Below are 27,498 nucleotides of genomic sequence, written 5' to 3' on the forward strand. Positions count from 1 at the left end.
GGAAATCCAGAATACAATGATAAGACCAAACCTGAGTGCAGAGGTGAAATCTCCACCTTCTCTCTGGAGGGGAATGGTTAGGAGCACATGGGGCATAAGATCATTGGAGCAGCTGGGACAGAACTCTTCCTGCCACCATTTGTACCAGGGATCCAGGCGGTTCCATGGCCTTCTGTGCACAGACCCTGACAGAAAAGAGTTAGTCTCCCAGCAACACTTTCACTTCTGAGCTCAAAGTAAGATCACTACCTTCCCCCTGGAAGGGAGCATCTGGGAGAGCACAGGGAGGAATTTTGGATCTTCTCACTAGAGACCATGAAAGCTAGAAGATCCTGGGCAGATTTCATACAGACCCTAAGAGATCACAAATGCCAGCCCAGACTACTATACCCAGCAAAACTCTCAATCACCATAGATGAAGAAACCAAGATATTCCTAGATAAAACCGAATTTACGCAGTATCTTCCCACAAATCCAGCCCTACAAAGAGATAAAAAACACCAACACAAGGAGGAAAGCTACACCCTAGAAAAAGCAAGAAAGTAATCTTCTTCCAACAAACCCAAACGAAGATATTCACTCAAACATAAAAATAACATCAAAAATAACAGTAAGCACCAATCACTATTCCTTCATATCTCTTAACATTAATGGGCTCAATTCCCCAATAAAAAGACATAGACTAACAGAAATATTTTTCATGTACATCATCAATTTGATCAGAAATGATTGTAATTTCTCTTTCAATTAAGTTAGTAATTTTTTATGTCCACTATTCTATCTGCATTATTTTTCATGATAATCTTCAATTTTAACATCTTTTATATATTTCTACCATTTTATCAGAAATATTTTCAATGTAAATCTCTGATTTTTTCTCAAAATGTTTTTTGTCTAGTTAAGCTGTTTCATTTCTTTTTTAAATTTTATTTTCTATATTGTTTGTTTACATTCCAAATGCTTTCCCCTTTCCCGGTTCCCACCTCCCCATATGTCCCATAAGCCCTCTTCTCTCCACCCACTCTTCAATCACCCCCTCCCTTTTCTCTGTCCTGGTACTCCCCTACAATGCTGGATCAAGCCTTTCCAGGATCAGGCCTTCTCCTTCCTTCATCATGGGATTCATTTAATATGCTAATTGTGTCTTGAGTACTCAGAGCTTCTGGGCTAATTAATATCCACTTATCGGTGATTGCATTCCATGTGTATTCTTTTGTGATTGGGTTACCTCACTTAGGATGATATTTTCCAGTTCCAACCATTTGCCTAAAAAATTCATGAATTCATTGTTTTTAATTGCTGAGTAGTATTCCATTGTGTAAATATACCATATTTTCTGTATCCATTCCTCCATTGAGGGATGTCTGGGTTCTTTCCAGCTTCTGGCTATTAGAAATAAGGCTGCTATGAAAATAGTGGAGCATGTGTCCTTATTGCATGCAGGGAATCCTCTGGGTATATGACAAGGAGTGATATAGCCTAGTCCTCCGGAAGTGTCATGCCTAGTTTTCTGAGGAACCGCCAGACTGATTTCCAGAGTGGTTGTACCATCTTACAATCCCACCAGCAGTGGAGGAATGTTCCTCTTTTTCCACATCCTCCAAAACAACTGCTGTCTCCTGAGTTTTTAACCTTAGCCATTCTGACTGGTGTGAGGTGAAATTTCAGACTTGTTTTGATTTGCATTTCCCTAATGGCTAATGATGTTGAGCATTTCTTAAGGTGCTTCTTGGCCATCTGAATTTCTTCAGGCGAAAATTCTTTGTTTAGGTCTGTACCCCATTTTTAATAGGGTTATTTGGTTCCCTGGGGTCTAACTTTAAACTTTACTACAGAGCAACAATGTTAAAAACTGCATGGTATAGGTACTGTAAAAGTCAAGTGGACCAATGGAATAGGATTGAATACCCAGAAATGAACCTACACACTTATGGTTACTTGATCTTTAACAAAGGAGTTGAGGTGGATTGGGCAGCAGCGGCGGCAGTGCAGCAGTGGTTGGTCCAGCTGAAGGGCCATCAGCAGTGGAACCAAGGCTACACAGGGTCCAGTTAGGCCCTGCGCCCACGACCACTGACCTTCGCTGACCAGCCGGTCAGCAAGCAGCTGCGGTTGTGCAGCGCCTTTCGCTGCAAGGAAGCCACTTCAGAACTCGGCCTCCCGCCAGTCAGGAGAGGCTCATCTCCATCTTGCTTTCAGACTCCAGAGATCAGACAGACTGAAGTACACAAACATAATCCAATGCCAACACCTCGGGGGTCTGAGCCCAACCGGCGTTGGCCTACACCCAGGCCCTGGGCTGTTCGGGGGGCCATCAGGGTGCCAACCCAGCCAGGAGGTTTTTTGCCCGGGCCTGCGCACGCGCCGCCATTTTGCCTGCAGGACGACAGAGAGCTCTGGCGGGCAGACCCGTAACAGGCATAGCCTGAGGCTAACAAAGCGGGGGTCTAGGCCCCAAAAGGCACAGGACTGACCCCAAGAACTGGGCGGCTTGGTGGGCCATCTGTGAGTCAACCCGCCCAGGAGGTTGTTAGCACAGCAGACTCTCCCTTCGCTTTCAGGGAGCGCAGGCTTGCACGCCCGCCATCCGGGTCACCTGGCAGACCCAATTAACAGTCATAGCCCTAGGGGAACTTTGCTCAGACCTTGGCCTCCCAGGCTTTTGCATGGACTCAGGGCCTGGGCAGCCAGGCTAACCTTGTGTGCACCAGCCCGGTTGGGGGATCGGCTGCCCAGCGGAGTGAGCAGAACACAGGGGAGGTCCCGGCAGCATACACCATCAGCGCTCCCTGGGGGTACACACGGGCTCCATCTGGTCCACAGACACAATCTGGGGCAAGGCCTCAGGTGGGAGCCCTCAGCTCAACTCTCTCCGCTTCCGGATCCAGATCAGCCTGGGGGGCCGCACCACATCTCCAGGTCCTACAAGAGGCTAGCAGGGCTTCCGGGCGGCCAGCTAGGAGAAGGCAGTGTGCTCCAGTGAATCCAGCGGGCCCCAGCGGGAGCCTTCAGGTGCCTGCTTCTGGATCTGATCAGCCTGGGCAGCAGCACCCTGTCTACAGGCAGTGCAGGGGGTAAGCTGTGCACCAGAGGCCAACGTGGAAGAGGCAGCTTGCACTGGTGAGTCCAGCACTGACAAGACCAAGTAACACCAGTAAAAACTAGATGGCAAAAGGCAAACACAGGAACGTCACTAACAGAAATCAAGGCAATATGGCAACATCTGAACCCAATTCTCCTCTACCAGCATGTCCTGGATACCCCATCGCACCAGTAAAACAAGATTTGGATTTAAAATCACTGGTCATGATGCTGGTACAGGAACACATGAAGGACATGCTTAAAGAAATTCAGGAGAAAATGGATCAAAAGTTAGAAGCCCTTGCAAGGGAAACACAAAAGTCATTGAAAGAAATTCAGGAGAATTCAAAAGGCAATAAGGAGGAAACACAAAAAACACTTAAAGAAATACAGGAGAACTTTGGTCAACAGGCTGAGGTCATTAAAGAGGAAACACAAAAATCTCTTAAAGAATTAGAAGAAAGCACAAACAAGCAAGTGAAGGAGCTAAGCAAACCCATCCAGGATCTAAAATCAGAAGTAGAAACAACTAAGAAAACTCAAAGGGAGACAACTTTGGAGATAGAAAGCCTTGGGAAGAAATCAGGGGACATAGATGCAAATATCAACAACAGAATACAAGAGATAGAAGAAAGAATCTCAGATGCTGAAGATTCCATAGAAACCATGGACTCAACAGTTAAAGAAAATGCAAAATGCAAAAAGCTTGTAACCCAAAATATCCAGGAAATCTAGGACACAATGAGAAGACCAAACCTAAGGATTATAGGCATAGATGAGAGTGAAGATTTACAACTTAAAGAGCCAGCAAATATCTTCAATAAAATTATGGAAGAAAACTTCCCTAACCTAAAGAGAAAGATGCCCATGAATATACAAGAAAATGGTCTCAGGAAACAAGCTGGAGTAGCCATTTTAATATCAGATAAAATTGACTTTCAACCCAAAGTCATCAAAAGAGACCCTGAGGGACACTTCTTGCTGGTCAAAGGAAAAATACAAAAAGAAGAACTGTCAATCCTGAACATCTATGCCCCAAATGCAAGGGCACCCTCTTTCGTAAAAGAAACTTTATTAAAACTAAAAGCACACATTGCACCTAACACAATAATTGTGGGTGACTTCAACACTGCACTTTCCTCAATGGACTGATCAGGAAAACAGAAACTAAACAGGGACACAATGAAACTAATTGAAGCTTTGGACCAATTAGATTTAACAGATATATATAGAACATTCTATCCTAAAACAAAAGAATATACCTGTTTCTCAGCACCTCATGGTACCTTCTCCAAAATCAACCATATAATTGGTCACAAGACAGACCTCAACAAATATAAGAAGATAGAACTAATCCCATGCCTCCTATCTGATCACTATGGAGTAAAAGTGGTCTTCAATAGCAACAGAAACAACAGAAAACCCACATACACGTGGAAACTGAACAATACTCTACTCAATGATACCTTGGTCAAGGAAGAAATAAAGAAAGAAATTAAAGACTTTTTAGAACACAATGAAAATGAAAACACAACATACCCAAATCTATGGGACACAATGAAAGCAGTGCTAAGAGGAAAACTCATAGCCCTGAGTGCCTCCAAAAAGAAAATGGAGAGAGCATACATTACCAGCTTAATGACACACCTGAAAGCCCTAGAACAAAAAGAAGCTATTTCACCCAGGAGGAGTAGAAGGCAGGAAATCATCAACCTCAGGGCCGAAATCAATCAAGTAGAAACAAAGAGAACCATACAAAAAATCAACAAAACCAGGAGCTGGTTCTTTGAGAAAATCAACAAGATAGATAAACCCTTAGCCAGACTGACCAAAGGGCACAGAGAAAGTATCCAAATTAACAAACTTAGAAATGAAAAGGGAGATATAACAACTGAAGCTGAGGAAATCCAAAAAATCATCAGATCCTACTACAAGAGCCTGTACTCAACACAACTGGAGAATCTGGAAGAAATGGACAATTTCCTTGACAGATACCAAATACCAAAATTAAATCAGGACCAACTAGACCATCTAAACAGTCCCATAATGCCTAAAGAAATAGAAGGAGTCATAGAAAGTCTTCCAACCAAAAAAAGCACAGGACCAGATGGTTTCAGTGCAGAATTCTACCAGACCTTCAAAGAAGAGTTAACACCAATATTCTTCAAACTATTACACAAAATAGAAACAGAAGGAACACTACCCAATTCCTTCTACGAAGCCACAATTACGCTGATACCAAAGCCACACAAAGATCCAACAAAGAAAGAGAACTTCAGACCAATTTCCCTTATGAACATCGATGCAAAAATACTCAATAAAATTCTTGCCAACTGAATCCAAGAGCACATCAAAAGGATCATCCACCATGATCAAGTAGGCTTTATCCCGGGAATGCAGGGTTGGTTCAATATACGGAAATCCATCAATACAATCCACTACATAAACAAACTCAAAGAACAAAACCACATGGTCATTTCATTGGATGCTGAAAAAGTATTTGACAAAATTCAGCATCCTTTCATGCTTAAAGTCTTGGAGAGAACAGGAATTCAAGGCCCATACCTCAACATAGTAGAAGCAATATACAGCAAACCGGTAGCCAGCATCAAACTAAATGGAGAGAAACTTGAAGCAATCCCGCTGAAATCAGGGATCAGACAAGGCTGCCCCCTTTCTCCTTATCTTTTCAATATTGTTCTTGAGGTACTAGCTCGGGCAATTCGACAACATAAGGAGGTCAAAGGGATACAAATTGGAAAGGAAGAAGTCAAACTATCATTATTTGCAGACGACATGATAGTCTACCTACGTGAACCAAAAAACTCCACTAGAGAGCTCCTACAGCTGATAAACAACTTCAGCAAAGTGGCAGGTTATAAAATCAACTCAAGCAAATCAGTGGCCTTCTTATACTCAAAGGATAAGCAGGCTGAGAAAGAAATTAGGGAAATGACCCCCTTCACAATAGCCACAAACAGTATAAAGTATCTTGGGGTGACTCTTACCAAACATGTGAAAGATCTGTATGACAAGAACTTCAACTCTGAAGAAGGAAATGGAAGAAGACCTCAAAAAATGGGACAACCTCCCATGCTCATGGATCGGTAGAATCAATATAGTTAAAATGGCCATTTTGCCTAAAGCAATATACAGATTCAATGCAATACCCATCAAAATCCCAACTCAATTCTTCACAGAGTTAGAAAGAGCAATTATCAAATTCATCTGGAACAACGAAAAACCCAGGATAGCTAAAACTATTCTCAGCAACAAAAGGAAATCTGGGGGAATCAGTATCCCTGACCTCAAGCAATACTACAGAGCAATAGTGTTAAAAACTGCATGGTATTGGTACAGTGACAGGCAGGAGGATCAATGGAACAGGATTGAAGATCCAGAAATGAACCCACACACCTATGGCCACTTGATCCTCGACAAAGAGGCTGAAAACATCCAATGGAAAAAAGTTAGCCTTTTCAACAAATGGTGCTGGTTCAACTGGAGGTCAGCATGCAGAAGAATGCGAATTGATCCATCCTTGTCTCCTTGTACTAAGCTCAAATCCAAATGGATCAAGGACCTCCACATAAAGCCAGACACTCTGAAGCTAATAGAAAAGAAACTGGGGAAGACCCTTGAGGACATCGGTACAGGGAGAAAGTTTCTGAACAGAACACCAATAGCATATGCTCTAAGAGCAAGAATTGACAAATGGGACCTCATAAAATTACAAAGTTTCTGTACAGCAAAGGACACCATCAAGAGGACAAATCGGCAACCAACAAATTGGGAAAAGATCTTCACCAATCCTACATCAGATAGAGGGCTAATATCCAATATATATAAAGAACTCAAGAAGTTAGACTCCAGAAAACCGAACAACCCTATTAAAAAATGGGGTACAGAGTTAAACAAAGAATTCTCACCTGAAGAACTTCGGATGGCGGAGAAGCATCTTAAAAAATGCTCAACTTCATTAGTCATTAGGGAAATGCAAATCAAAACAACCCTAAGATTTCATCTTACACCAGTCAGAATGGCTAAGATTAAAAATTCAGGAGACAGCAGGTGTTGGAGAGGGTGTGGAGAAAGAGGAACACTCCTCCACTGCTGGTGGGGCTGCAAATTGGTACAACCACTCTGGAAATCAGTCTGGCGGTTCCTCCGAAAACTGGGCACCTCACTTCCAGAAGATCCTGCTATACCACTCCTGGGCATATACCCAGAGGATTCCCCACCATGTAATAAGGATACATGCTCTACTATGTTCATAGCAGCCCTATTTATAATTGCCAGATGCTGGAAAGAACCCAGGTATCCCTCAACAGAAGAGTGGATGCAAAAAATGTGGTATATCTACACAATGGAGTACTATTCAGCCATTAGAAACAATGAATTCATGAAATTCTTAGGCAAATGGATGGAGCTAGAGAACATCATACTAAATGAGGTAACCCAGACTCAAAAGGTGAATCATGGTGTGCACTCACTAATAAGTGGTTATTAACCCAGAAAACTGGAATACCCAAAACATAATCCACACATCAAATGAGGTACAAGAAGAAAGGAGGAGTGGCCCCTGGTTTTGGAAAGACTCAGTGAAACAGTATTCGGCAAAACCAGAACGGGGAAGTGGGAAGGGGTGGGTGGGAGGACAGGGGAAGAGAAGGGGGCTTACGGGACTTTCGGGGAGTGGGGGGGCTAGAAAAGGGGAAATCATTTGAAATGTAAATAAATTATATCGAATTAAAAAAAAGGGGGGGTTGAAAACATCCAGTGGAAAAAAGATAGCCTTTTCAACAAATGGTGCTGGTTCAATTGGAGGTCAGCATGAAGAAGAATGCGGAATTGATCCATTCTTATCTCCTTGTACTAAGCTCAACTCCAAGTGGATCAAGAACCTCCACATAAAACCAGACACACTGAAACTAATAGAAAAGAAACTGGGGAAGACCTTTGAGGACATGAGCACAGGGGAAAAGTTTTAGAACAGAACACCAATAGCTTTTGTTCTAAGATCAAGAATTGACAAATAGGACCTCATAAAATCTCAAAATGTTTTTAATTCCACCTTCAATTAATTTAGAAAGGGTTTTATGTCTACCATTTTATATGTATAATTTTCCATGAAATAGTCAATTTTAACATGTTTTTCTATATATTTCTTGAATTTTATCAGAAATATTTTCCATGTAAGTCTTCAGTTTTACCTGAAAATATTTATAATTCCACTTTCTAGCAACTCAGAATTATTTTTATGCCTACTATTTAATTAATCACCCCTCCCTGGAGCCTCAAGTCTCTCAAGGATTAGGTACATCTTCTCCCACTGAGGCTAGACCAGTCAGACCCCTCAATATATGTGCCTGGGGCCTTGGTCCAGTGCCTGTATGCTGCCAAGGCAACTCTTATAAAGGACAACATTTAATTGGGGCTGGCTTACAGGTTCAGAGGTTCAGTCCATTATCATCATGGTGGGAAGCATGGCAGCATCCAGGTAGGTATGGTGCTGGAGGAGCTGAGAGTTCTACATCTTGTTCCAAAGGCAAACAAGAAAAAACTGGCTTTCAGGCAGCTAGGAGAAGGGACTCAAACACCACCCCCACTGTGACACACTTCCTCCAAAATAGCTACATCTACTCTAACAAGATCTCACCTTCTAATAGTACCATTTTCTGGGTCATACATATTCAAATCACTATATGCTACTCCCTGGCTCCCATAGGCTTGTTCAGACCTATGACTCTATGGTGGCCATACCTAGCATAATGCAAAATACATTGAATCCACTTCAAACATCCCCCAGAGTCTATTACAGTCTCAATAATGCTAAAAGTCCAAAGTTCAAAGTCTCTTCTGATGTTCATCCAACCACTTAAATGTAATGCCCTATAAAATCAAAATTTAAAAAAGCAGATCACATACCTCCAACATCAGAGGATATACATTACTATTCCAAAATTTCATAGTGGGGAAATACTGGATGAATTCAAGACCAAAAGCCAGCTGGGCAAACTCCAAATGCTGCATCTCCATGTCCGATGTCAAAACACTCTTCAGATCTCCAACTTCTTTGCTATTGACTGCAACAAACTTCTTTCTCCTGGGCTGTTTCCAGTCCCTGTTAGCATCTTTCCTCAGCAGGCATCCCATGGCTCTGATATCTCTATCATCTTGGGGTCTCCAAGACAAATTTAACTTTACAGCTTCTAGTTCCAGTGTCTGGGATCCACACACAATCTTCTGTGCATCTTGAAAGGGCTTGGGTCATTTCTCCATCTCTGCCCTCTGTAGCATTCTAAGCTCTGGTTGACTCTACTCCACTGCTGCTGCTGTGTCTGGTAGACATTTCATGGGTGGTACTAGAATCTCTAATATTCTGGGGTTTCTCCTTGCAACTAGGCTTCACCAATAGACTTTCATAGGCGCTCTTTATGGTGTCAAGCCTCAACTTCTTTGCACAACCCATTCAGTCCTAGGCTGTCAACTGTAACTAAGGCTGCACTTTCACCAGTGGCCTGACCTCACACACTGCCAAGCTTCAGTGGCTCTCCATGGACCTTTCATGCCTTTAAAACTATTATCATCATTGTGATTCTTACATATAGTAAGTCCAGCTGCAACATGAGGTACAGCAAATGTTCCAGATGTAGCCAGGACCGTACCTCATGTTGCAGCTGGACTTACTAATATGGACTTACTACATATTCATAAATATGTAATTCGTAGAAAAGAAACTGAGGAAGACCCTTGAGGATATGGGCACAGGGGAAAAGTTCCTGAACAGAACACCAATAGCTTTTGTTCTAAGATCAAATATTGACAAATGGGACCTCATAAAATCTCAAAATGTTTTTTGATTAGTGTAATTAGTAGATTTTCATAATTAGTGAATTACATTGATGGATTTCCATATATTGAAGCATCCCTGCATTCCTGGGATGAAGCCTATATGATCATGGTGAATTTTTGTTTTGATGCATTCTTGGATTCAGCTGGCCAGAATTTTATTGAGTATTTTTTCTCAGAAAACACATTTCACCTCAGTGATGCTGGTTTCTTCGTAATCACTGATAATTTCTTAGCTCCAGCTGACCAGAATCTATTGTCCCAGTAGTCCCTTCTATTCCTCACTCTAAAGCCAGAGTCACATGACCAAAGCTGCTACATTCTGCTGCTTGCTGGTGCTGAAACTTGGCCCCTTGTCCTATTACACTATTACATGTTTTCTGTTTCCCAGCTCCTTCACTGCCTGAGCTTGGCTGTCCTGGAACTTGCTCTGTAGATTGACCATGAAATCAGATATCTGCATGGCTCTGTGTCCTCAATGCTGGGATCAAAGGCATGTACCACCATGCTTGGACTTAAGGTTTTCTTCACCTAGAAATTTCTTTACCCTAGCCTGGCCTTGAACTCAGAGATCTGCTTGCCTTTGTCTCCTGGCTTTCAAGCTGTGTGCTATACCATACCTGGGCCTAAGCTTTCATGGCCACTGCTCCTCAAGATCTAAATCAAAATTGTGTATACTCCATTTCTGGAATGTAATTCATTTCAGATTAAAATTAAGAACATAATAGTAACACCTAGATAGAATTCTCCCTTGTTTAACTGCAAAACCATAAATAGTAAGCTTAGATGAGTGGGATCTTTTCCTATAGTTAAAATTCTCTTAATCCATTTATTTCCTTGAACAAAAGAGTTAGCTCTTTTCTACTTCCTGGTGCCCCTTTGATACTTGATACACACATTTTATATTTTTCATTTCTCCCCTTTCTCCTTTTCACTAAAATGTTCCTCATAATGTCCAACACTAAAACATAGACAAGGCTTCAAGATGAAGGATGGTGTTACCATCCCACAGTCAAAATCTGTCACCCAGAAGTGTTCCTTTCTAAAAGAACTGCAGGAACAAAAAATGGAGAAGAGACTGAGGGAAAGATGGTCCAATGACCAGCCCAACTGGGGATCTACCTCATGGGGAGACACTAAGGCCTGACACTATTACTGATGCTATGATGTGCTTACAAACAGGAGCCTAGCATGCTGTCCTCTGAGAGGCTCAACCACTAGCTGATTGAAACAGATACAGATACTTACACCTAACCATTGGACTGAAGTCTGGAACCTCTATTGTTGAATTAGGGAAAGGCTAGAAGAAGCTGAGGAGGAGGGTGACCTCATAGGAAGACCAGCAGCCTCAACTAACCTGGTCTTCTGAAATCTCTCAGACACTGAGCCACTAACAAGCAAGATGCTGGTTTTTAACATGTTTTTCTACGTTTTTCTACAATTTTATCAGAAATATTTTCCACATGAATCTTCAGTTCTGTCTTAAAATGTGGCTACTTCCTTTTTCAATTAGTTTAGCAATGTTTTTCATGTCTACCACTTTACTCTTCAATTTTCCATGAAAATTGTCAATTTTAACGTGTTTTTCTATATATCTCTTCAATTTGATCAGAAATATTTTCCATGGAAATTTTCAATTTTATCATAAAACATTTTTAATTCCTTTTTCAATAAAGGAACATGCTTTTCAAAAAGAAAAAAGAATCAACAAACCCAGGAACTGGTTCTTTGAGAAAATCAACAAGATAGGTAAACCCTTAGCCAGACTAAGCAAAGAACACAGAGGCAGTACAACAAAAACTGTGGAAATTCAAAAAATCATCATATCCTACTACAAGAGCGTATATTCAACAAAATTGGAAAATCTGGACAAAACTGACAATTTTCTAGATTCATAGATTCATAAATTTATAGATCCATACCAGGTGCCAGTGTTAAAACAGGATCAGATAAACCAACTAAAAAGTTCCATAACTCTTGAGGAAATAGAAGCAGTCATTAATGGTCATCCCAGGACTAGAAGGGTTTAGTGGGGAATTCTATCAGATCTCAAAGAACATCTAATACTGATACTCTTCAAACTATTTCACAAAATAGAAACACAAGGAACACAATTCAATTCATTCTATGAAGCCACAATAACACTTATACCTAAACCAAACAAAGACCAAACAAGGAAAGCGAACTTCAGAACAATTTCCCTTATGAACATTGATGCAAAAATACTCAATAAAATTCTGGCCAGATGAATCCATGAATGCATCAAAACAATAATTCACCATGATCATATAGGCTTCATCCTAGGGATGCAGGGATGGTTCAATATATGGAAATCCAGCAATGTAATCCACTACATATACAAACTCAAAGAAAAAACCACATGGTCATTTCATTAGATGCTGAAAAAGCTTTTGACAAAATTCATTATCCATTCATGATAAAAGTCTTGGAGAGATCAGGAACTCAAAGCCCATACCCAAACATAGTGAAAGCAATATACAGCAAACCAATAGCCAACACCTCTATTTAGCTCTTTTCCCTATTTTTTAATCAAGTTATTTGGTTCTCCAATCTGTTAATCTATGTCTTTTTATTGGGGAATTGATTCCATTGATGTTAAGATCTATTAAGGAATAGTTATTATTGCTTCCTCTTATTTTTGATGTTATTTTTTGTTTGTGTGGCTATCTTTTATTGGGTTTGTAGAAAGAAGATTATTTTCTTGCTTTTTCTAGGGTGTAGTTTAGCAATGTTCTTCACATGTTCTTCTTTGTGTTGCTGTTTTCCATCTATTATCCTTTGTAGGGCTGGATTTGTGGAAAGATATTGTGTAAATTTGGTTTTGTCATGGAATAGCTTGGTTTCTCCTTCGGTGGTGATAGAGAGTTTTGCTGGGTATAGTAGTCTGGGATGGCATTTGTGTTCTCTTAGGGTCTGTATGAGATCTGCCCAGGATCTTCTAGCTTTCACGGAAGCTTAATATGGCTGTCTCCTGAGTGGCTCTGCCAGAGTCTGACAAATACAGGGGTAGAAATTTTCAGCCTACCATTGGACTGAGCTCAGGGGTCACTGATGGAGGAGTTAGAGAAGGGAATGAAGGAGCCAAGGGGATTTGCAGCCCCTTGGTGGGAGCAGGAGTGTCAACAAGCCAGACCCCCAGAGCTCCAGGGAACTGGACCAACAACCAAAAAATACACATGGAACAACCCATGGTGCTAGCCACATTTGTGGCAGAGGGTGGCCTTGTTGGATATCAGTGGGAAGAGAGGCACTTGGGCCTGAAGGTGTTCGATGCCCTAGTGTAGGGGAATGCCAGGGCAGGAGGACAGTAGAGGGTGGATGGGGGAGCACCCTATAAAGGCAAGGGAGGTGGGATATTTGTTTACGGTTTTGTAATTTTTCAGGAGTTTTTTGAGGGGTATTTTATTTTCCTGGTTTGGGGGGTTTGTGTTCTCACATTAGATTTTCAGAGTTTTTGTTGTTTTGTTTTGTTTTGCTTTATAATTTTAAATGTTCCATTTATATGTAATTGAAAAATATATTTAGTTTATTTTATTCTTACTAAACCATCAAATATGTCTTTCTGATTACTGAGATAGAAAAAACTAAAAAACAAAACCAACCAACAAACAAAAAACCAGGCTTCCTTCCCAACAGTAACTGACAAATACAAATTGAAAACAGTGAGCTTTAGAGCTTTTAGTGTTTCTTTGATTCATAATATTTAGACACACTTCATTTTTTCATCTAATAGAATATTTGCATAAAATTTAGGAATTCCACTTTTATAGTCTTAAAGGTTCCTGTGTGCATGAATCTATGTTTTGCCGAGTCTCTATATGTGTCTTGTGCTTTTTCTTTCTGTTAGTTTCTTTATTTTGTCCTATTCTTGTTTATTTTCATTTATTTTTTTATGATTCTTCAGATGCTTGTTTATTTTGTAACAATAAATGGAAAGAGAGTATATTTGACTGGAGAGAAGATATGGAGGCTCTTGGAGGAGGTGGAGCAGGTAAACCATAATATAAATCTATTGTTTGAATAAAAGCTATAAGAAAGAAAACAATAAAAGTATATTTAAATGATTCAAAGTCAACTGCTATATCATCAATGGCAAAGGAAGAGAACTTTATAAAGAATTTTTTGAGATAAAGTATGGAAATATTAGAAATGAAGAACATAAAAGGAGGAAACACAAAAATTCCTGGGTGCTAGATGCAAGTTGAAGATATGCTTACAATGAAGAGAATTGGCCCAAAGAACTCAATGCAGCTAATCAGCAAGATGTAGTCTAACAATGTTGTTGTACCCTTGCCTCTAGTCTTTTTCTCTCCTACATAGTGTTTGGGGATTGTAAGAGACAACTGTGGAGAAGGGTGATAGAATAGGAACACATAAAGTAGTAAAAAGTCTGGGTACAAAATGCCTTAGGTTTCTCTCCATTTAATTTGATGTTGACTGCCAACTTGTTGTAAAAAGCCTTTATTAGGTCCATGTGTGTCCTTTGTATCCCTAATCACTCCAAGACATTTAACATGTGTGCTGGATTTTGTCACAGATTTTACAGTATCAAATGAAGTGATCATGTGATAAACTTAAAAGTAGAATAGTTTAAAAAAATGAATTTTTCTTTACCTAATTGGTTTATGCTGTTGTTTTATATTATTTGGTTTTGGATTGGTTTGCTTTGAGTCAGGATGTTATTTCCAGAAACTGAAATTACATTAGAGCAAAACAAGTACTCTTAAAGACCTTAGGACACTCACTGCCTTGAACAGATTGCCATGTAATTCTTTGGGCCCAATTTCTCTTTAATTGAATCTATTTTTTAATAAAATGCATTGCATAAATATACATCCTCTTCATTTGCATAAACACATAAATTTGTGCTCCATTTTTTTCCTCTTTTAAATTTAAACGAGTAGGGCTAGAGAGATGACTCAGCCATTAAAGGCTAGATTTAAACCATAAATTTAAACCAGTGGAATCACCAAAACATCAAGACTAATGCCACAATTATATACTTCTCCCCATAACCCAACAGCAAGTCACAGTTATGGAAAACAGCCCATAGCCAACTCATTGCTTACCAAGAAGTCAAGTTGTTGCCTAGATAGAACATTTGCACTGAAGTTCTAGCCTTTATTGTACAGCAAGAACTCTTCATGCTACCGAAAGAGAAACACAGACACAAGACAGTCTGCCACAACATGGCATTCTACCCTGGTAGACTACCAGCAAAATGTGCTAGGTCTAGAATATGATGTATACTAGCAGCTCATAAGATATTGAAATATTTATCCTTGTAATTATTGTCTCATTATGTGCTATGCATATGCAAAATTTATTTTGAAGTGTAGAATACCCTACAGAACATTTAAGTGAAGAAAATTATTTCTAATGAAAGAAAGCTTTAAACCAAAGAGCTAAAGACTTGAGGCAGAAACAAAGGAAGTGATGACTATTCCACTTTATTGTCATACTGACAGCAAAGAGTAGGGGATCTCTAGTTGGCAGCAATTGTGTCCTGAATCCAGTTCACATAGTTGCAGACCTTGGTGTACACACCAGGATTGTCTGCCAGGGCACAGCCATAGCCCCAGGAGACTATACCCTGGAGCTCCCCATTGCAGACCACAGGTCCTCCAGAATCACCCTGGGAAGGAAGAACAGAGAGGATAAGAAAGGGCATGTGAAATAGAGCTGCACATAATAAACTCAATGTATGTTTAGGTTCCCTTGTTCCATTTTTTCCCACATAGCCCATCTGATTTTCTAATGACTGTGTTGAAATCCAAGGGAGTCCCCTCATTTCCCATAGTACCACCACAGCTTACATTTTGCTTCACACTACTATGCTTCCCATCCCCAGGCCCAACAGGAAAGAGGTTTGCATAAGTGGAAGGTGGCAATTACCTGGCAGGAGTCCTTGCCTCCCTCTAGGAAGCCAGCACAGACCATGTTATTAGTGATCTTTCCAGGGTAGGAGGCTTCACAGTCAGCCTGAGGCAGCAGTGGAGCATCCAGGCACCGGAGCAGGTCTGGGTCATTGACTGTGAGGAAAGGAAAAAATGAAGACTGCCATATCCAGACAGGAATCCAGAGTTATCCCAGCTTGCAAGCAATGGACTATTTTCTATAACCTAAAGTTCTACAGAAAGAGTAGCTTTCTCATTTGAGCATATTTACTGCTGCTATCCTTCAAGAAAAATAATAGTACATTCTGCATGCTCCAGGCCAAATACTTGGGATCTGTTCATTTGTTGTGTAAATTTCTCTAGAATCTTTTGCAGGGCATAAATGTACTGTGCACCTCTAACTTATTTACTGTTTTCAAACCAGTTGGTTAATTTCAGATAGGTGGTATTTACAGAAAATACAAAAAATATTATTAATAGGTGACAGATCCTACTCACCACCAAAGCTGAGGGTGTTGCCCCAGCCAGAGATGAGGCACTGAGTGCCTGCAGGTGCACAGGAGCTGGGCAGAGCCACAGTGGCCACTCTGGCATTGAGGGTCACAGGGGAGGAGAGCTTGATCAGCATGATGTCATTGTCTGCAGTCTTCCTATTGAAGTCTGGGTGCTTGATGATCTTGGCAGCGTTGACAAACTGCTCATTGCCCTCCAGGACATTGATGTTGTGTTCTCCCAGTCTCACTTGGATGCGGCTGTTGGGAAGAGGAGGAATGCCACAGTCTGTTTCTCTTTGACTCAAATACCATAAGGTTCCCAGTGGTCCTTGTGAGGTTCAGCAGAATAGAAGACTTTACTGTAGTGTTATAGAATACCAGGAATGGTGCATACATTGTTCTTTGTCACACTCTCCTTTTCTTTTGTAGAGGCAGATGGGGTAAAGGGGCTGATATGAAGAACAACAGTGTAGACTGCTGTCATTGTAATATATATAAAATATACAGGCTATGTCACTGAAGCTCATTTTTAGTTCTTCAGCAATTATGTACTTGTTCATGATTCACTTGAATTGTTGGTCTCCAAATCTTTCTGAAAAGTTTCATTTCAGAAAGAAAGATCAATATCTGTTGTCTAAACCTTGACAATGGAATTCTGAGATTTTGTGTGAGCTTTACTCTCTTGAACCCAACTGCAATCCCAACTAGTCACAATCTATGCACACTATGTCTTAGTAATGTCTTTTTATCTCTTTCACCCACACTCAAGATTGAGAGCCCAAATAATACACAATATTATTCACCCCCTTGTTGAGTATAAGACCCACAGGTGAATAAAATGAAAGATAAAGCCATGTTAACCTCTATTTTTGAAAACTCTAATACAATTCATTGCTACAGGAATAAGGTACCAGTTGTGAAAACCTTTGCCAGCTTCTTCATTGGTTTTTATAATGAGAATATAAAGGCCCTTTGTCATGTTGTGCTTTTCCATTTCATATTGATATTTTGTGTGTTTGTATAATTATATATTTGTTTACTTATTTTTATGATGTGAGTTCATGTGTGACATCAGCAGGTATAGAAATTGACCCTCATATCTCTGTATATAGTAAAATTAATTGAAACTGAAAGTCATAATAAGCTTACACTTTATAAAAAAATAAGCTTATACATTGTCAACACTCATTGAAATCTCTGAGTTTAGCAATGTCCTGTATATGACATAGTATTACTATTTGTGAAAGTCTTTCTGTGACTTCATGCTTCATACTTTCTATTATAAAATCAAGTTTTCTTGTTCTTATTATCAGTACTTGTAATTACTTTTGATTGTTTATGGATACCAAAACTTCCTATTCTGTACCATTATTCTCCCCAAACTCATGAAATAAGTTTCAGGCAGTAATATAGTTTCTCTGATTCTTCCCATTCACCTACAACCACATTTCTTGCCTGATATTGTGCTATGGTCTTAGGACAATCAAGTGTGTCTTCTGTACAGTGAGGTCCCATCACTTACGACTTGTAACAGTGAGCTGCAGACACCACCCACTGGTCATTGATGAGGGAACCTCCACAGAAGTGGTAGCCAGAGTTTAGGGACACCTGGTAGGGAACAGAATTCTCTTGGCAGGTGTATCCTCCAACGATCTTGTCATCATCATCCACAGGGACAGCAACTTGTATAAACACAAGAGGAACACTGAGAAGACAATTCATCAAGGTACTGGAAGGTAGAGCCCTTAGGCCTCTGTCAACTTTCAGCTAATTAAGAATCCTGAAACAAAATCCTTAGTATAATAAATGAAGGCAAGAAGGTAACACTGTATTGTCAGTAGGCATTAAAATGTTTGTCCAACCTACAGAACACTCAGGACATACAAAAATAATCTGTAGCTGAGTACATTCTAATTGGTTGCCAGGGACAGGACAAACATTGCTGTCAGCTTGCAGGACTAGGGTACATAGATAATTGTATAATCCACTACCTTCTTTGATCTCAAATTCATCATTCAGAGCCCTGCTGAGGCTAAAAGAGTTTAAAGAACTTAGGGTGGTTGGAACTATCTTAGAAAATATTTGGGGTATGTAGTGATTTATGAACCCACAAGATTTTAGAGCCCAAGTGTGTATAAAAAGGACAAATAAATTTCAGGTATTACATAGGACAGAGAGAAATAATATTATTGCCAAAGATTATTTTTAATGTGATTTTTAGGTTTATAAGTCTGAAAGTCATTTTGGTAGTTTTGAAAAATATGTAAAGTGGACAAAAGTCCTGTATAATACCATTCAATTGTCCCAGACTCATAAGGTAATAATTTTAAGACATTTATCTTCATTAAATAAGGATTTTAACTTAAAATTAAGAGTATTCCTCTGTAAATATAGCCTTGGCTGTAATATCCCCCAACTGCTGGACACACAGGAGGCCTGCTGGTACATTCCCAGTAACCTCCACAGTCTAGACTCTCAGCCCACATAATACATGAAAGTGGAAGGTATAAGAAACTTGAGGCTTACAGAGAACCTTGAAAGACTGGAAGCAGAGCTGCTGCTGGAGGAAGAAAGAGGACACTGCAGTAGACAAAGGGGGAATAGCATCCTTGATGGTGTCTTGCAAGGATTTTAGGACCTGGGTTAAGATGTGTAACTCACCAGCAGCTCCCACAAGGACCAGGATCAGAAGTCCACTCATTGTGGCAGAAGGTACTGAGCACTCTGGGGAAGCCTGCCTTTATAGGCCAATGCAGGGAGAAGGAGGTACTCAGGGAGGGCTGCACTGCTTCTGTACAAACACACCTGTGTGTTTCCCCTTCCCAGACTCTTCCATTATCTCTGCTCTGTTTGTCTACTCTGTGAGTAGGTGAGGTACATGAGATAAGGTAACATTTCCTACAGGAAAGGAAAGGAGTTGAATCTCAAAATGAGGCTTGGGTAAAGTATTGAAAATATAGACTCCATCAATGCTCCATGGACTTCTTAAGCTGACATATAGAGGTTAGGTGGTTAGAACTGGCCATGGTCTTTAATATAAGCTGTCTTTATGAGAAACTTATTTTATTTACTTGGAGGAAGATTATGGTATTGGTTGGTAGGTGGATATTCTATGACCTAGAAATCAATGTGGAAAAGGATTGTATCTGGTTCTGGTAACTATGAGCTAATTGTAATACTTTATTAAATTTATTTATTTTATTTTTTACTTTATTCACTTTACATCCTGGTCACTGTCCCCCTCGTGGTTACTCTCTCCAAATTTACTTCCCTCTTCCCCCCTCCTCTTTTTCTTTGAGGAGTAGGGGGTGCCATGGGTATCTCCCCAACCCAATCACATCAAGATTCTGCAAGTCTAGATCCTTGCTCTCCCATTAGACCAGTCAAGACAGCCCAGAATGAAGAACATATTCCACATACAGGAAATAGCTATTGGGATAACCCCCATTTCAGTTGTTCAGGGCCCACATGAAGAGCATGCTGCACATCATATATGTATATATGTATATATGTATATGTGTATATATATATATATATATAGATAGATAGATAGATAGAGAGAGAGAGAGAGAGAGAGAGAGAGAGAAAGAGAGAGAGAGAGACCTAGATCCAGCTCGTGAATGTTCTTTCATTGTTGGTTCAGACTATGAGTTCCCCATGAGTCCAGGTTAGTTGACTCTTTTGGTCTTCTTGTTGACTACATAATCATTTGAGTGCCTGAAATCCTTCCTCCTCGTCTCAACTTCTTCCACAAGTTCCATCTACTGTTTGACACTATCTTTCTGCATCATCTTTCTCAATCATCTGTATCTTTCTCAATCATCTGCCAGCTGAATCCTCTGAGAGACAATATGCTCCTGTATGAAAGCATAAGAGAGTCTGATCTCATGATGATTCTTAAATCTAGAATAATTCATCATATGGGAAGATAATATCAAAGGGCCTTTGGAATCAGAATTAGAGAATAAAACAATATGGGAGGGAAAGAAACAGACATGGTTTGTACTGTAGGCTTTCACTTGACTCTTCTTTCCAGCAAGGCTCATCCTTAGAATGTCCTTTGGAGTGTGGAAAATAAAGTAGGAACTTCCTCAATGTTTCAGAGATGGATCTATACCACAATCTCCTTTCTTCTCTCAGTCATGACTTTTGACACTCATTTTCAAGCTTTTAATAGCCTGTATTCAGCAACTTCATGGTTATATTAATAATCTATATTAAAGATTAAAACTTCCCTACCTTATAGAATCAACTTTAAGACAGACATCTCTAGCCTAGATTACATATGAGGAAGTACTTGAACAATGGTCTGTCTTATATCTGTTCAGAAAATTGATTAGAGAGATTACACATTTACAAGAAGTCATAAATAGACATCAATATTAAAAGTGTGGAATAACTCTGACATTCTATATTCTTTTCAGTGCCACTCTTCTATCAGACTTAATTCTGAGTACATTGTCCTGTAGAAGTACTGTGAACCTCTTCTAACAATGACAGATTCACAGCACTGAAATTCATTGAGACATTACTTACCTATAGGGAGTCTATTGATAAATCTTTTGAGAGTATATCTAACTTTTGAGCTAACTGAGGAAGCTGGCTACAATATGTACTTACTTTTTAGGTTCGTCTGATCTAAGTGTTGTTGGAGGATAAGAACAAGCAAAGTTCATGACTGAACTCTCTTAAGTTAGAAAATAAACAAAAGTTCTAGAGATGCTTCTCAAAGAGCAAACCTCTGAGATCAGAATCTAGTGATGCAAATTGGCATGCCAATTGAATGGTACAGAAAATGGACAGCAGGACTCACTGGGTATACTTGTCTGTGAGGTCTGTTTATATCTTCCATATCCATCCCTGGCATCATTGGCTCTGCTATACAATAGAATTGATACTCAAAGCCCTTCCCTCTGTACCCTTAATCTCATTAAATGGCTCATGGGGTAATGTCTAAGCAGAGTACTGTCCCTTTTGTAAAATGTCTGCCAGCTTTTCAAGACATTTCAGGCAACAGTAATGTCCTGTATTACTTATGTATGGAGCTTCAATTTCTTTATAAAACTGCTTAATGATGACATATTAATAAAAGGGAATTATCTTAAACTAATAGGAAATATACTATGACTCAGATGGATTCATTATTGGCCAAGAAACTATCTGAAATTGGCGTATGTTATCAAGGCTCTAAAAATATATGGAAACTGCTGTGAAGTGTGAGGTTTGCCACAGGTGGCATCTAAAAGGCTACTGGAAAGCAAGCCATATGTCCCGAAGGGACGAGTTAAAATATGATTCCTCCTGCCAGTTTTTCTTGGCAGAGCTTGAACACCAAATTTACATTTTACGTGGCACCTTGCTTCGATGTCTTGCCTTATCATGACCCCTCACTCACTTGAGCCACGTCTAACACAGGCCTGCTCATACCCAGATGACAGCAGGTTAGAACAGTAAGACAATGATCTGTAATATACTTAACATGTAACTGATTTTATTTTCCTTCTCTTTTATCAATCCATTGTGAGTTTCACATTATGCACTCCAGTCCCACTCATCTCCCCATCTCCTCATATTTGACCTCTGTACTTGCAAATTACCCCAAAAATAACAGACAAAAACCAAACAAACAAAAAGTACATAACAAAGACTCAGTGCAACAGTATAGGGGAATACCAGAACAGGGAAGCAGGAAGGGGTAGATGGAGGAACAGGGGGAGGGAAGAGGGCTTATGGGACTTGCGGCGAGTGGGGACCCAGAAAAGGGGAAATCATTTGAAATGTAAATAAAAAATATCAATAAAGAAAAAAAATCCTTTAAAAAAAAGTACATAACAAAGCAAAACAAAACATATAAAACTGTTTGTTGATGATGGACTCCCTTTTCCTTTATATGGTTTTAACTTCTTTGTCAAAAAATAAAATGTCCATATATGCATGGCTTTATTTCTGGGTCTTTGATGTGCCTCTATTCATCAAGCTGTTTGGTTCTAAACCAATCCCATTTTATTTCTATTACCATAGTTTTATAAAACAGCTTGAAGGGATTGTAATGCCTTCAGAAGTTCTTTTATTGTTCAGAATTGTTTGACTATCTTGGGTTTTTTGCTTTTCTATATGAAGTCAGAAACTGTGTTTTCAATATCTGTAGAATGTGTTAAATATTTCATGGAGTTTCCATTGAATATGTAGATTGATTTTGGTAAAATGGTAATTTTCACTGTGCTAATCCTACTGATCCATGATTATGGGAGATCTTCCCTTCCTCTGATGTTCTTCAATTTCTTTCTTGAGAATCTTGAAGTTATTGTCACACAGGTCTTTTCATTTGTTTGGTTAGAGTTACCCCAAGATATTTTTTATTATTTGTGGCTAATGTGAAGGGTCTTGCTTCCTTAACAACTTTCTTAGCACATTTTAGCAGCTGTGTTATCTGTTGCATTGACATTTAAAAGATTAGAAGTTGTATATTGCTTTTATTATATTTAGGTATGGGCCTTAAATTCCTGATCACTCCAATACTTGTAACATGAAGGCATTTTGTATTTTAACAAATGCTTTTTCAGCATCTAATGAGATGTTCGTGTGATTTTTTGAGTTTGTTTTTATAGAGTATTACGTTAATGGAATTTCATATATTGAACCAATCTTGAATCCCTGGGATAAAGCCTAGTTGATCATGGTGAATGATCATTTTGATGTGGTTTTTTATTTGGTTTGCAAGAATTTTATTGAATATTTTTGCATCGATATTCATAAGCAAAATTGGTCTGAAGCTCTCTTTTCTTGTTGTTCTTGTGTGGTTTAGGTTTCAGAGTACCTGTGCCTTCACAGAAGGAATTCGTATTCCTTATGTTTGTATTTTATGGAATAGTTTGAGGAGTATTGGTATTAGCTCTTCTTTGAAGGTCTGGTAGAACTCTGGACTGTCGGCTGGACATGGGCTCTTTTGTTTGTTTGTTTGTTTGTTTGGAGGTTTTCAATGACTTCTATTTCATTAGGGGTTAAGGGCCTGTTCATATAGTTTACCTGCTCTTGATTTAACACTGATACATGGTATCTGTCTAGAAAATCATCCATTTCCTCAAGATTTTCCAGTTTTGTTGAGTATAGGCTTTTGTAGTAGAATCTGAAGATTTTTTTGAATTTCCTCTATTTCTGTGGTTATGTCTCCCATTGCATTTCTGACCTTGTTAATCTGGATCATTTCTCTAGGTCCTTTATATCGCTTGCCTGGGGGTTTATCTATCTTGTTGATTTGCTTAAAGAACCAGCTTTTGGTTTTGTTGATTCTTACATTGTTCTCTTTGTTTCTATTTAGTTGATTTTGGTCCTGAGTTTAACTATTTCCTGCCTTCTACTCCTCTTGGGTGTTTTTGCTTCTTTTTGTTCTAGAGCTCTCAGTTGTATTATTAAGTTGCTAGTTAAGGCTCTCTCCAGTTACTTTACCCAGGCACTTAGTGCTACGAATTTTCCTCTTTGCATTGATTTCATTTTGTCCCATAAGTTCGGGTATGCTGTGTGATCATTTTCATTGAATTCCTGGAAATCTTTAATTTCTTTCTTTATTTTTTCCCTGACAAGGTTATCATTGAGTAGAGAGTTGTTCACTTTCAATGAGTATGTGGGTTTTCTGCTGCTTTTCTTATTATTGAAGACGAGCCTTAGACCATGATAATCTGACAGGATGCATGGGATTATTTCAATTGTTGGTTGAGGCCTGTTTTGTGATTGATTATATGGTCAATTTTGGAGAAGGTTCCATGAGGTACTGAGAAGAAGTTATATTATTTTTTAGTGTTAAATGTTCTGTAAATATCGGTTAAACCCCTTTGTTTCATAACCTCTATTAATTTCATTCTGTCTCTGTTTACATTCTGTTTCAATGACAAGTACACTATAGTAAAACATATAGTAAATACATAAGTAAAACATAGTAAATACAGTATACCAACCACCAATATCAAATTAAATGGAAAGTCCCTTGAAGTAATCCCACTTAAATCAGGACAAGACAAGGATGAGCAGTATCAACAGGTCTATTCAATATCATACATACTCAAAGTTATAACCAGAGCAATAAAACAATAAATGGAGATCAAGGAGATAGAAATTGTATAAAGAAGCCAATATGTCATTATTTGCACATGATATGATAGTATACATAAGCAACCACATCAATTCTACCTGAGAACTTATACAGCTGATAAACAAGGTTTTCATTGTTTCCTTCAGTAAGGTGGCTGGATATAAAATTAACTCAAATAGATGAGTTTTGTCTTACAAAGCTTGACAATCAACTTCCCTGCATCTCATTTATCCAGTTTGGACAGTATTTTGTCTGCAGTTGAACCAAGGGCATTTTTTTTTTTTTTGCTTAGTAGCTAGCTTGCTAACTTTTGAAGTAAACTCCATATGGAGGTCCTGTGATGTCCATTATCTTCTTTGAAGTAGAACGGGGGGAGGGGGGGCCCACTAGGAGTAGACCTCTATCATTCTTAAGTCCTTTTATTAATAAATAATCTTTAAATGCCATGTTCTTTGTACCTCTGGGGATTTTAAAGGCCATTTATTTACAGTATACATGAATGAGCAAGTGTTTTGTTTCTAGCTATTTACTATCTGTTGAACCTTTAATAAACTAGAGTAGTTTTTAACGTGACCATGATTTTTTTCTATCGACTATCTTGCAATTTTCAATTATCCCAAACAGATTATACTAGCAGCTTTCAAAATAATTAGAACTAAACAGTAAATTTTAAGAATTACATAGTACAATACCTCAAAAAGGGCCAATATATGGTATGTCATAACCAAATATAACCTTAATTTTGTATCAATTAAGAAGGATCTAAACAAATATAACCAAATATAATCATAATTATGTACAAATATACAAAGATCATCTGTACCAATATAAAAATTTTGGCTAGTAGTAGCTCTACAGTGTAGGACTTGACAACCTGCCCTTCTTTTCTGTTATTCTTATATTATTCCTATACTGTCTATTTTTCCTGTTCACTCATTCTCCCCTCTTTTCCACCTAGCATGAGAGAAAGCATTTAAAAAGAAAAATAAATAAAGAAATCCCTGAGTCTAACATACTATAGCTTGTTTCCATTAACAACTTGCATCCAATCCTCCTTATTTGATTAAATCCATCCTTTTAATGATGAAAAATTCATCAAATGACAATAAATCATCCATCCTGCCTATGGAGAATGCAGGCATCACTCTCTTAAAATTGCTTTCTGATGATTTGGACCATCATTTTCCCTTGCTTACTTTCCCTCCAAAAAAAAAAAATGAAAATATTGGTAAGTCTTAAGGATTCTGGCTATAGTATTTGCTGTACAGTCTCTGCATGGTAAGAAATTTCAGGGCTTAACTGGAATCCTAATTGGATCGGTCTTTGATACTGGATTAGCTAGCTAGCTATTTTCAAATTGACCTGGAACAAGATTTTTGAAGAGGTAGCATTGCGGCAGTCTGAGGTAAGATCAAGCAACATACTGGAGTAATTATGTCTCAGCATCTCAGCCTCATCTATACTGACTATTGTCAAGGCTTCATTGAATTCAATGTGTTTGTATTTATATGAATTCTCCCAGGAAATATAAATTTCTGCAATACAATGGTATGGCATGTGCAGTATGTACAATTTATCTAAAGATGATTTACTGCTTTGGTTATAGCAGGTAAGGCATCTATCTTTCTCAATAAGATTGTACAGCCATATTGTAATTTAAGTTTCTATATATTCCATTTAAGGGTTGGGATAATAAGAGTTTTTTCATAATTTACTTTTAGTCATATAACATTCTAATCACAGTCCCCACCCTTCTCTTCTCTCAGTACCTCTCTTGCAAATCCCCTCCCCATCACTCCTTCCACTTCTAGTAAAATAAGAAAGACCTTTTTATACCACCACACACTTATTCCCAGCAGGACTAAGCACCTCCTCTTCTCCTGAGGTCCAACAGGTCTTTCAGGTGAAGGGAGGGGATCCAATGGCAGAAAGAGTCAGAAACAGTCTCTTTTCCAATTGCTAGGAGATCCATATAAAGACCAAGCTGCAAATCTACTTCAAAGGTGTGGACCTAGGTCAAGCTCCTGTGTGCTCTTTGGTTGGCAATATGGTCTCTATAAAGCCCCATGGCCCCAGGTTAGTTGGCTCTCTAGATATTCTTGCTATGATCATGACACCCCTGGCTTCCTCAATTCTGCCCCCAACCTGTTTTTTGTGACTTCTCAAGCTCCAACTTATATTTAACTGTGAGTCTCTGCATCCATTTACATTTGCTGCTGGACAAGGCCTCTCAGGAAACAGTTATGCTAGGTTTTTGTCTGTAGGCATAGCCATCATTAATAGTATCAGGTTTTGGCTCTCTCCCATGAAATGGGTCTCAAGTTGGGACAGAATTAGTTGGATGTTTTCTCAGTCTCTACTCCATCTTCACATATCATAGGCAGAACAAATTTTGGACTGAAGGTTTTGTGAGTGGCTTGATGTTCCCCTCCTTCCACTGACAGTACTGCGTTGCTAATGGAGGTAAGTCTTTACATCCCCATCGATAGAAATCTCAGCTAAGGTCACCCTCCTAGGCTCTCCATATCCTCCCACACACTGAGTCACCAGGTGATTCCATAGAAAAAAATTGTTCAAACTTATCAAAGGTATAAATGGCCAGGGACTATGTCATGGAACTTCTGAATCTGTGGTTCAAAATAAATAATTCTCTTTTAAGTTACTCATGTTAGGTGTCCAGTCACAATGGTCAGTCTAATACATGCCCACATACACTCATTGCCTGCTTTCTGTTGCCCATCTTAAATTCAACACCAATATAGTGTTCTGATCAATAAAGATTGACAATCTACTATAATGAAATAATGAAGCTTTGTCAGTCAGTCTTTATTCACTATCTGGGTTTATTGAAATTGCTTTAATGAACTTAGACTAATGAAGAGTTAGTCAAAAAAATTCAATATAGAGTTCAAGAATTGTCCATATGTGAACTGTCATTATGAAAAAACCTATGACTTTCATAAAATGCAAACTTTAATCCTAAATAATTATTTGTACATGTATAAGTTTATATATGATGGATATATATACATATATATATATATACATAATTGAAAATATTTATTTT

At 38.9% G+C, this 27,498-nt stretch overlaps 2 protein-coding genes across 8 annotated transcripts in view; one reads left to right on the forward strand and one right to left on the reverse strand.

Moving 5' to 3' along the window:
• LOC127678521 (anionic trypsin-2) overlaps positions 1-27,498 on the forward strand; it is a 238,581-nt gene that overhangs the window by 162,628 nt on the left and 48,455 nt on the right. The window lies entirely within an intron of this gene.
• The window catches only part of LOC127678523 (anionic trypsin-2-like), a 204,748-nt gene that overhangs the window by 144,853 nt on the left and 32,397 nt on the right, over positions 1-27,498 (reverse strand). Inside the window, exons 1-5 of one of the 5 annotated variants that reach the window (XM_052173545.1) lie at positions 19,007-19,046; positions 17,868-18,027; positions 16,350-16,603; positions 15,850-15,986; positions 15,389-15,589 (exon numbers count right to left, since the gene is read on the reverse strand). The exons of 2 other annotated variants lie outside the window; for them this stretch is intronic. In XM_052173545.1, coding sequence (XP_052029505.1) covers positions 15,440-15,589; positions 15,850-15,986; positions 16,350-16,603; positions 17,868-18,027; positions 19,007-19,046 — 741 coding nt within the window. In that variant the 3' untranslated portion in view covers positions 15,389-15,439. Of the gene's footprint in view, positions 1-15,388; positions 15,590-15,849; positions 15,987-16,349; positions 16,604-17,867; positions 18,028-19,006; positions 19,047-27,498 lie in introns of those variants that run through there. 2 more of the 5 variants (XM_052173544.1, XM_052173546.1) reach the window with 2 other exon arrangements.

The sequence above is a fragment of the Apodemus sylvaticus genome, chromosome 2, assembly GCF_947179515.1.
Source record: "Apodemus sylvaticus chromosome 2, mApoSyl1.1, whole genome shotgun sequence".
NCBI lineage: Eukaryota > Metazoa > Chordata > Mammalia > Rodentia > Muridae > Apodemus > Apodemus sylvaticus.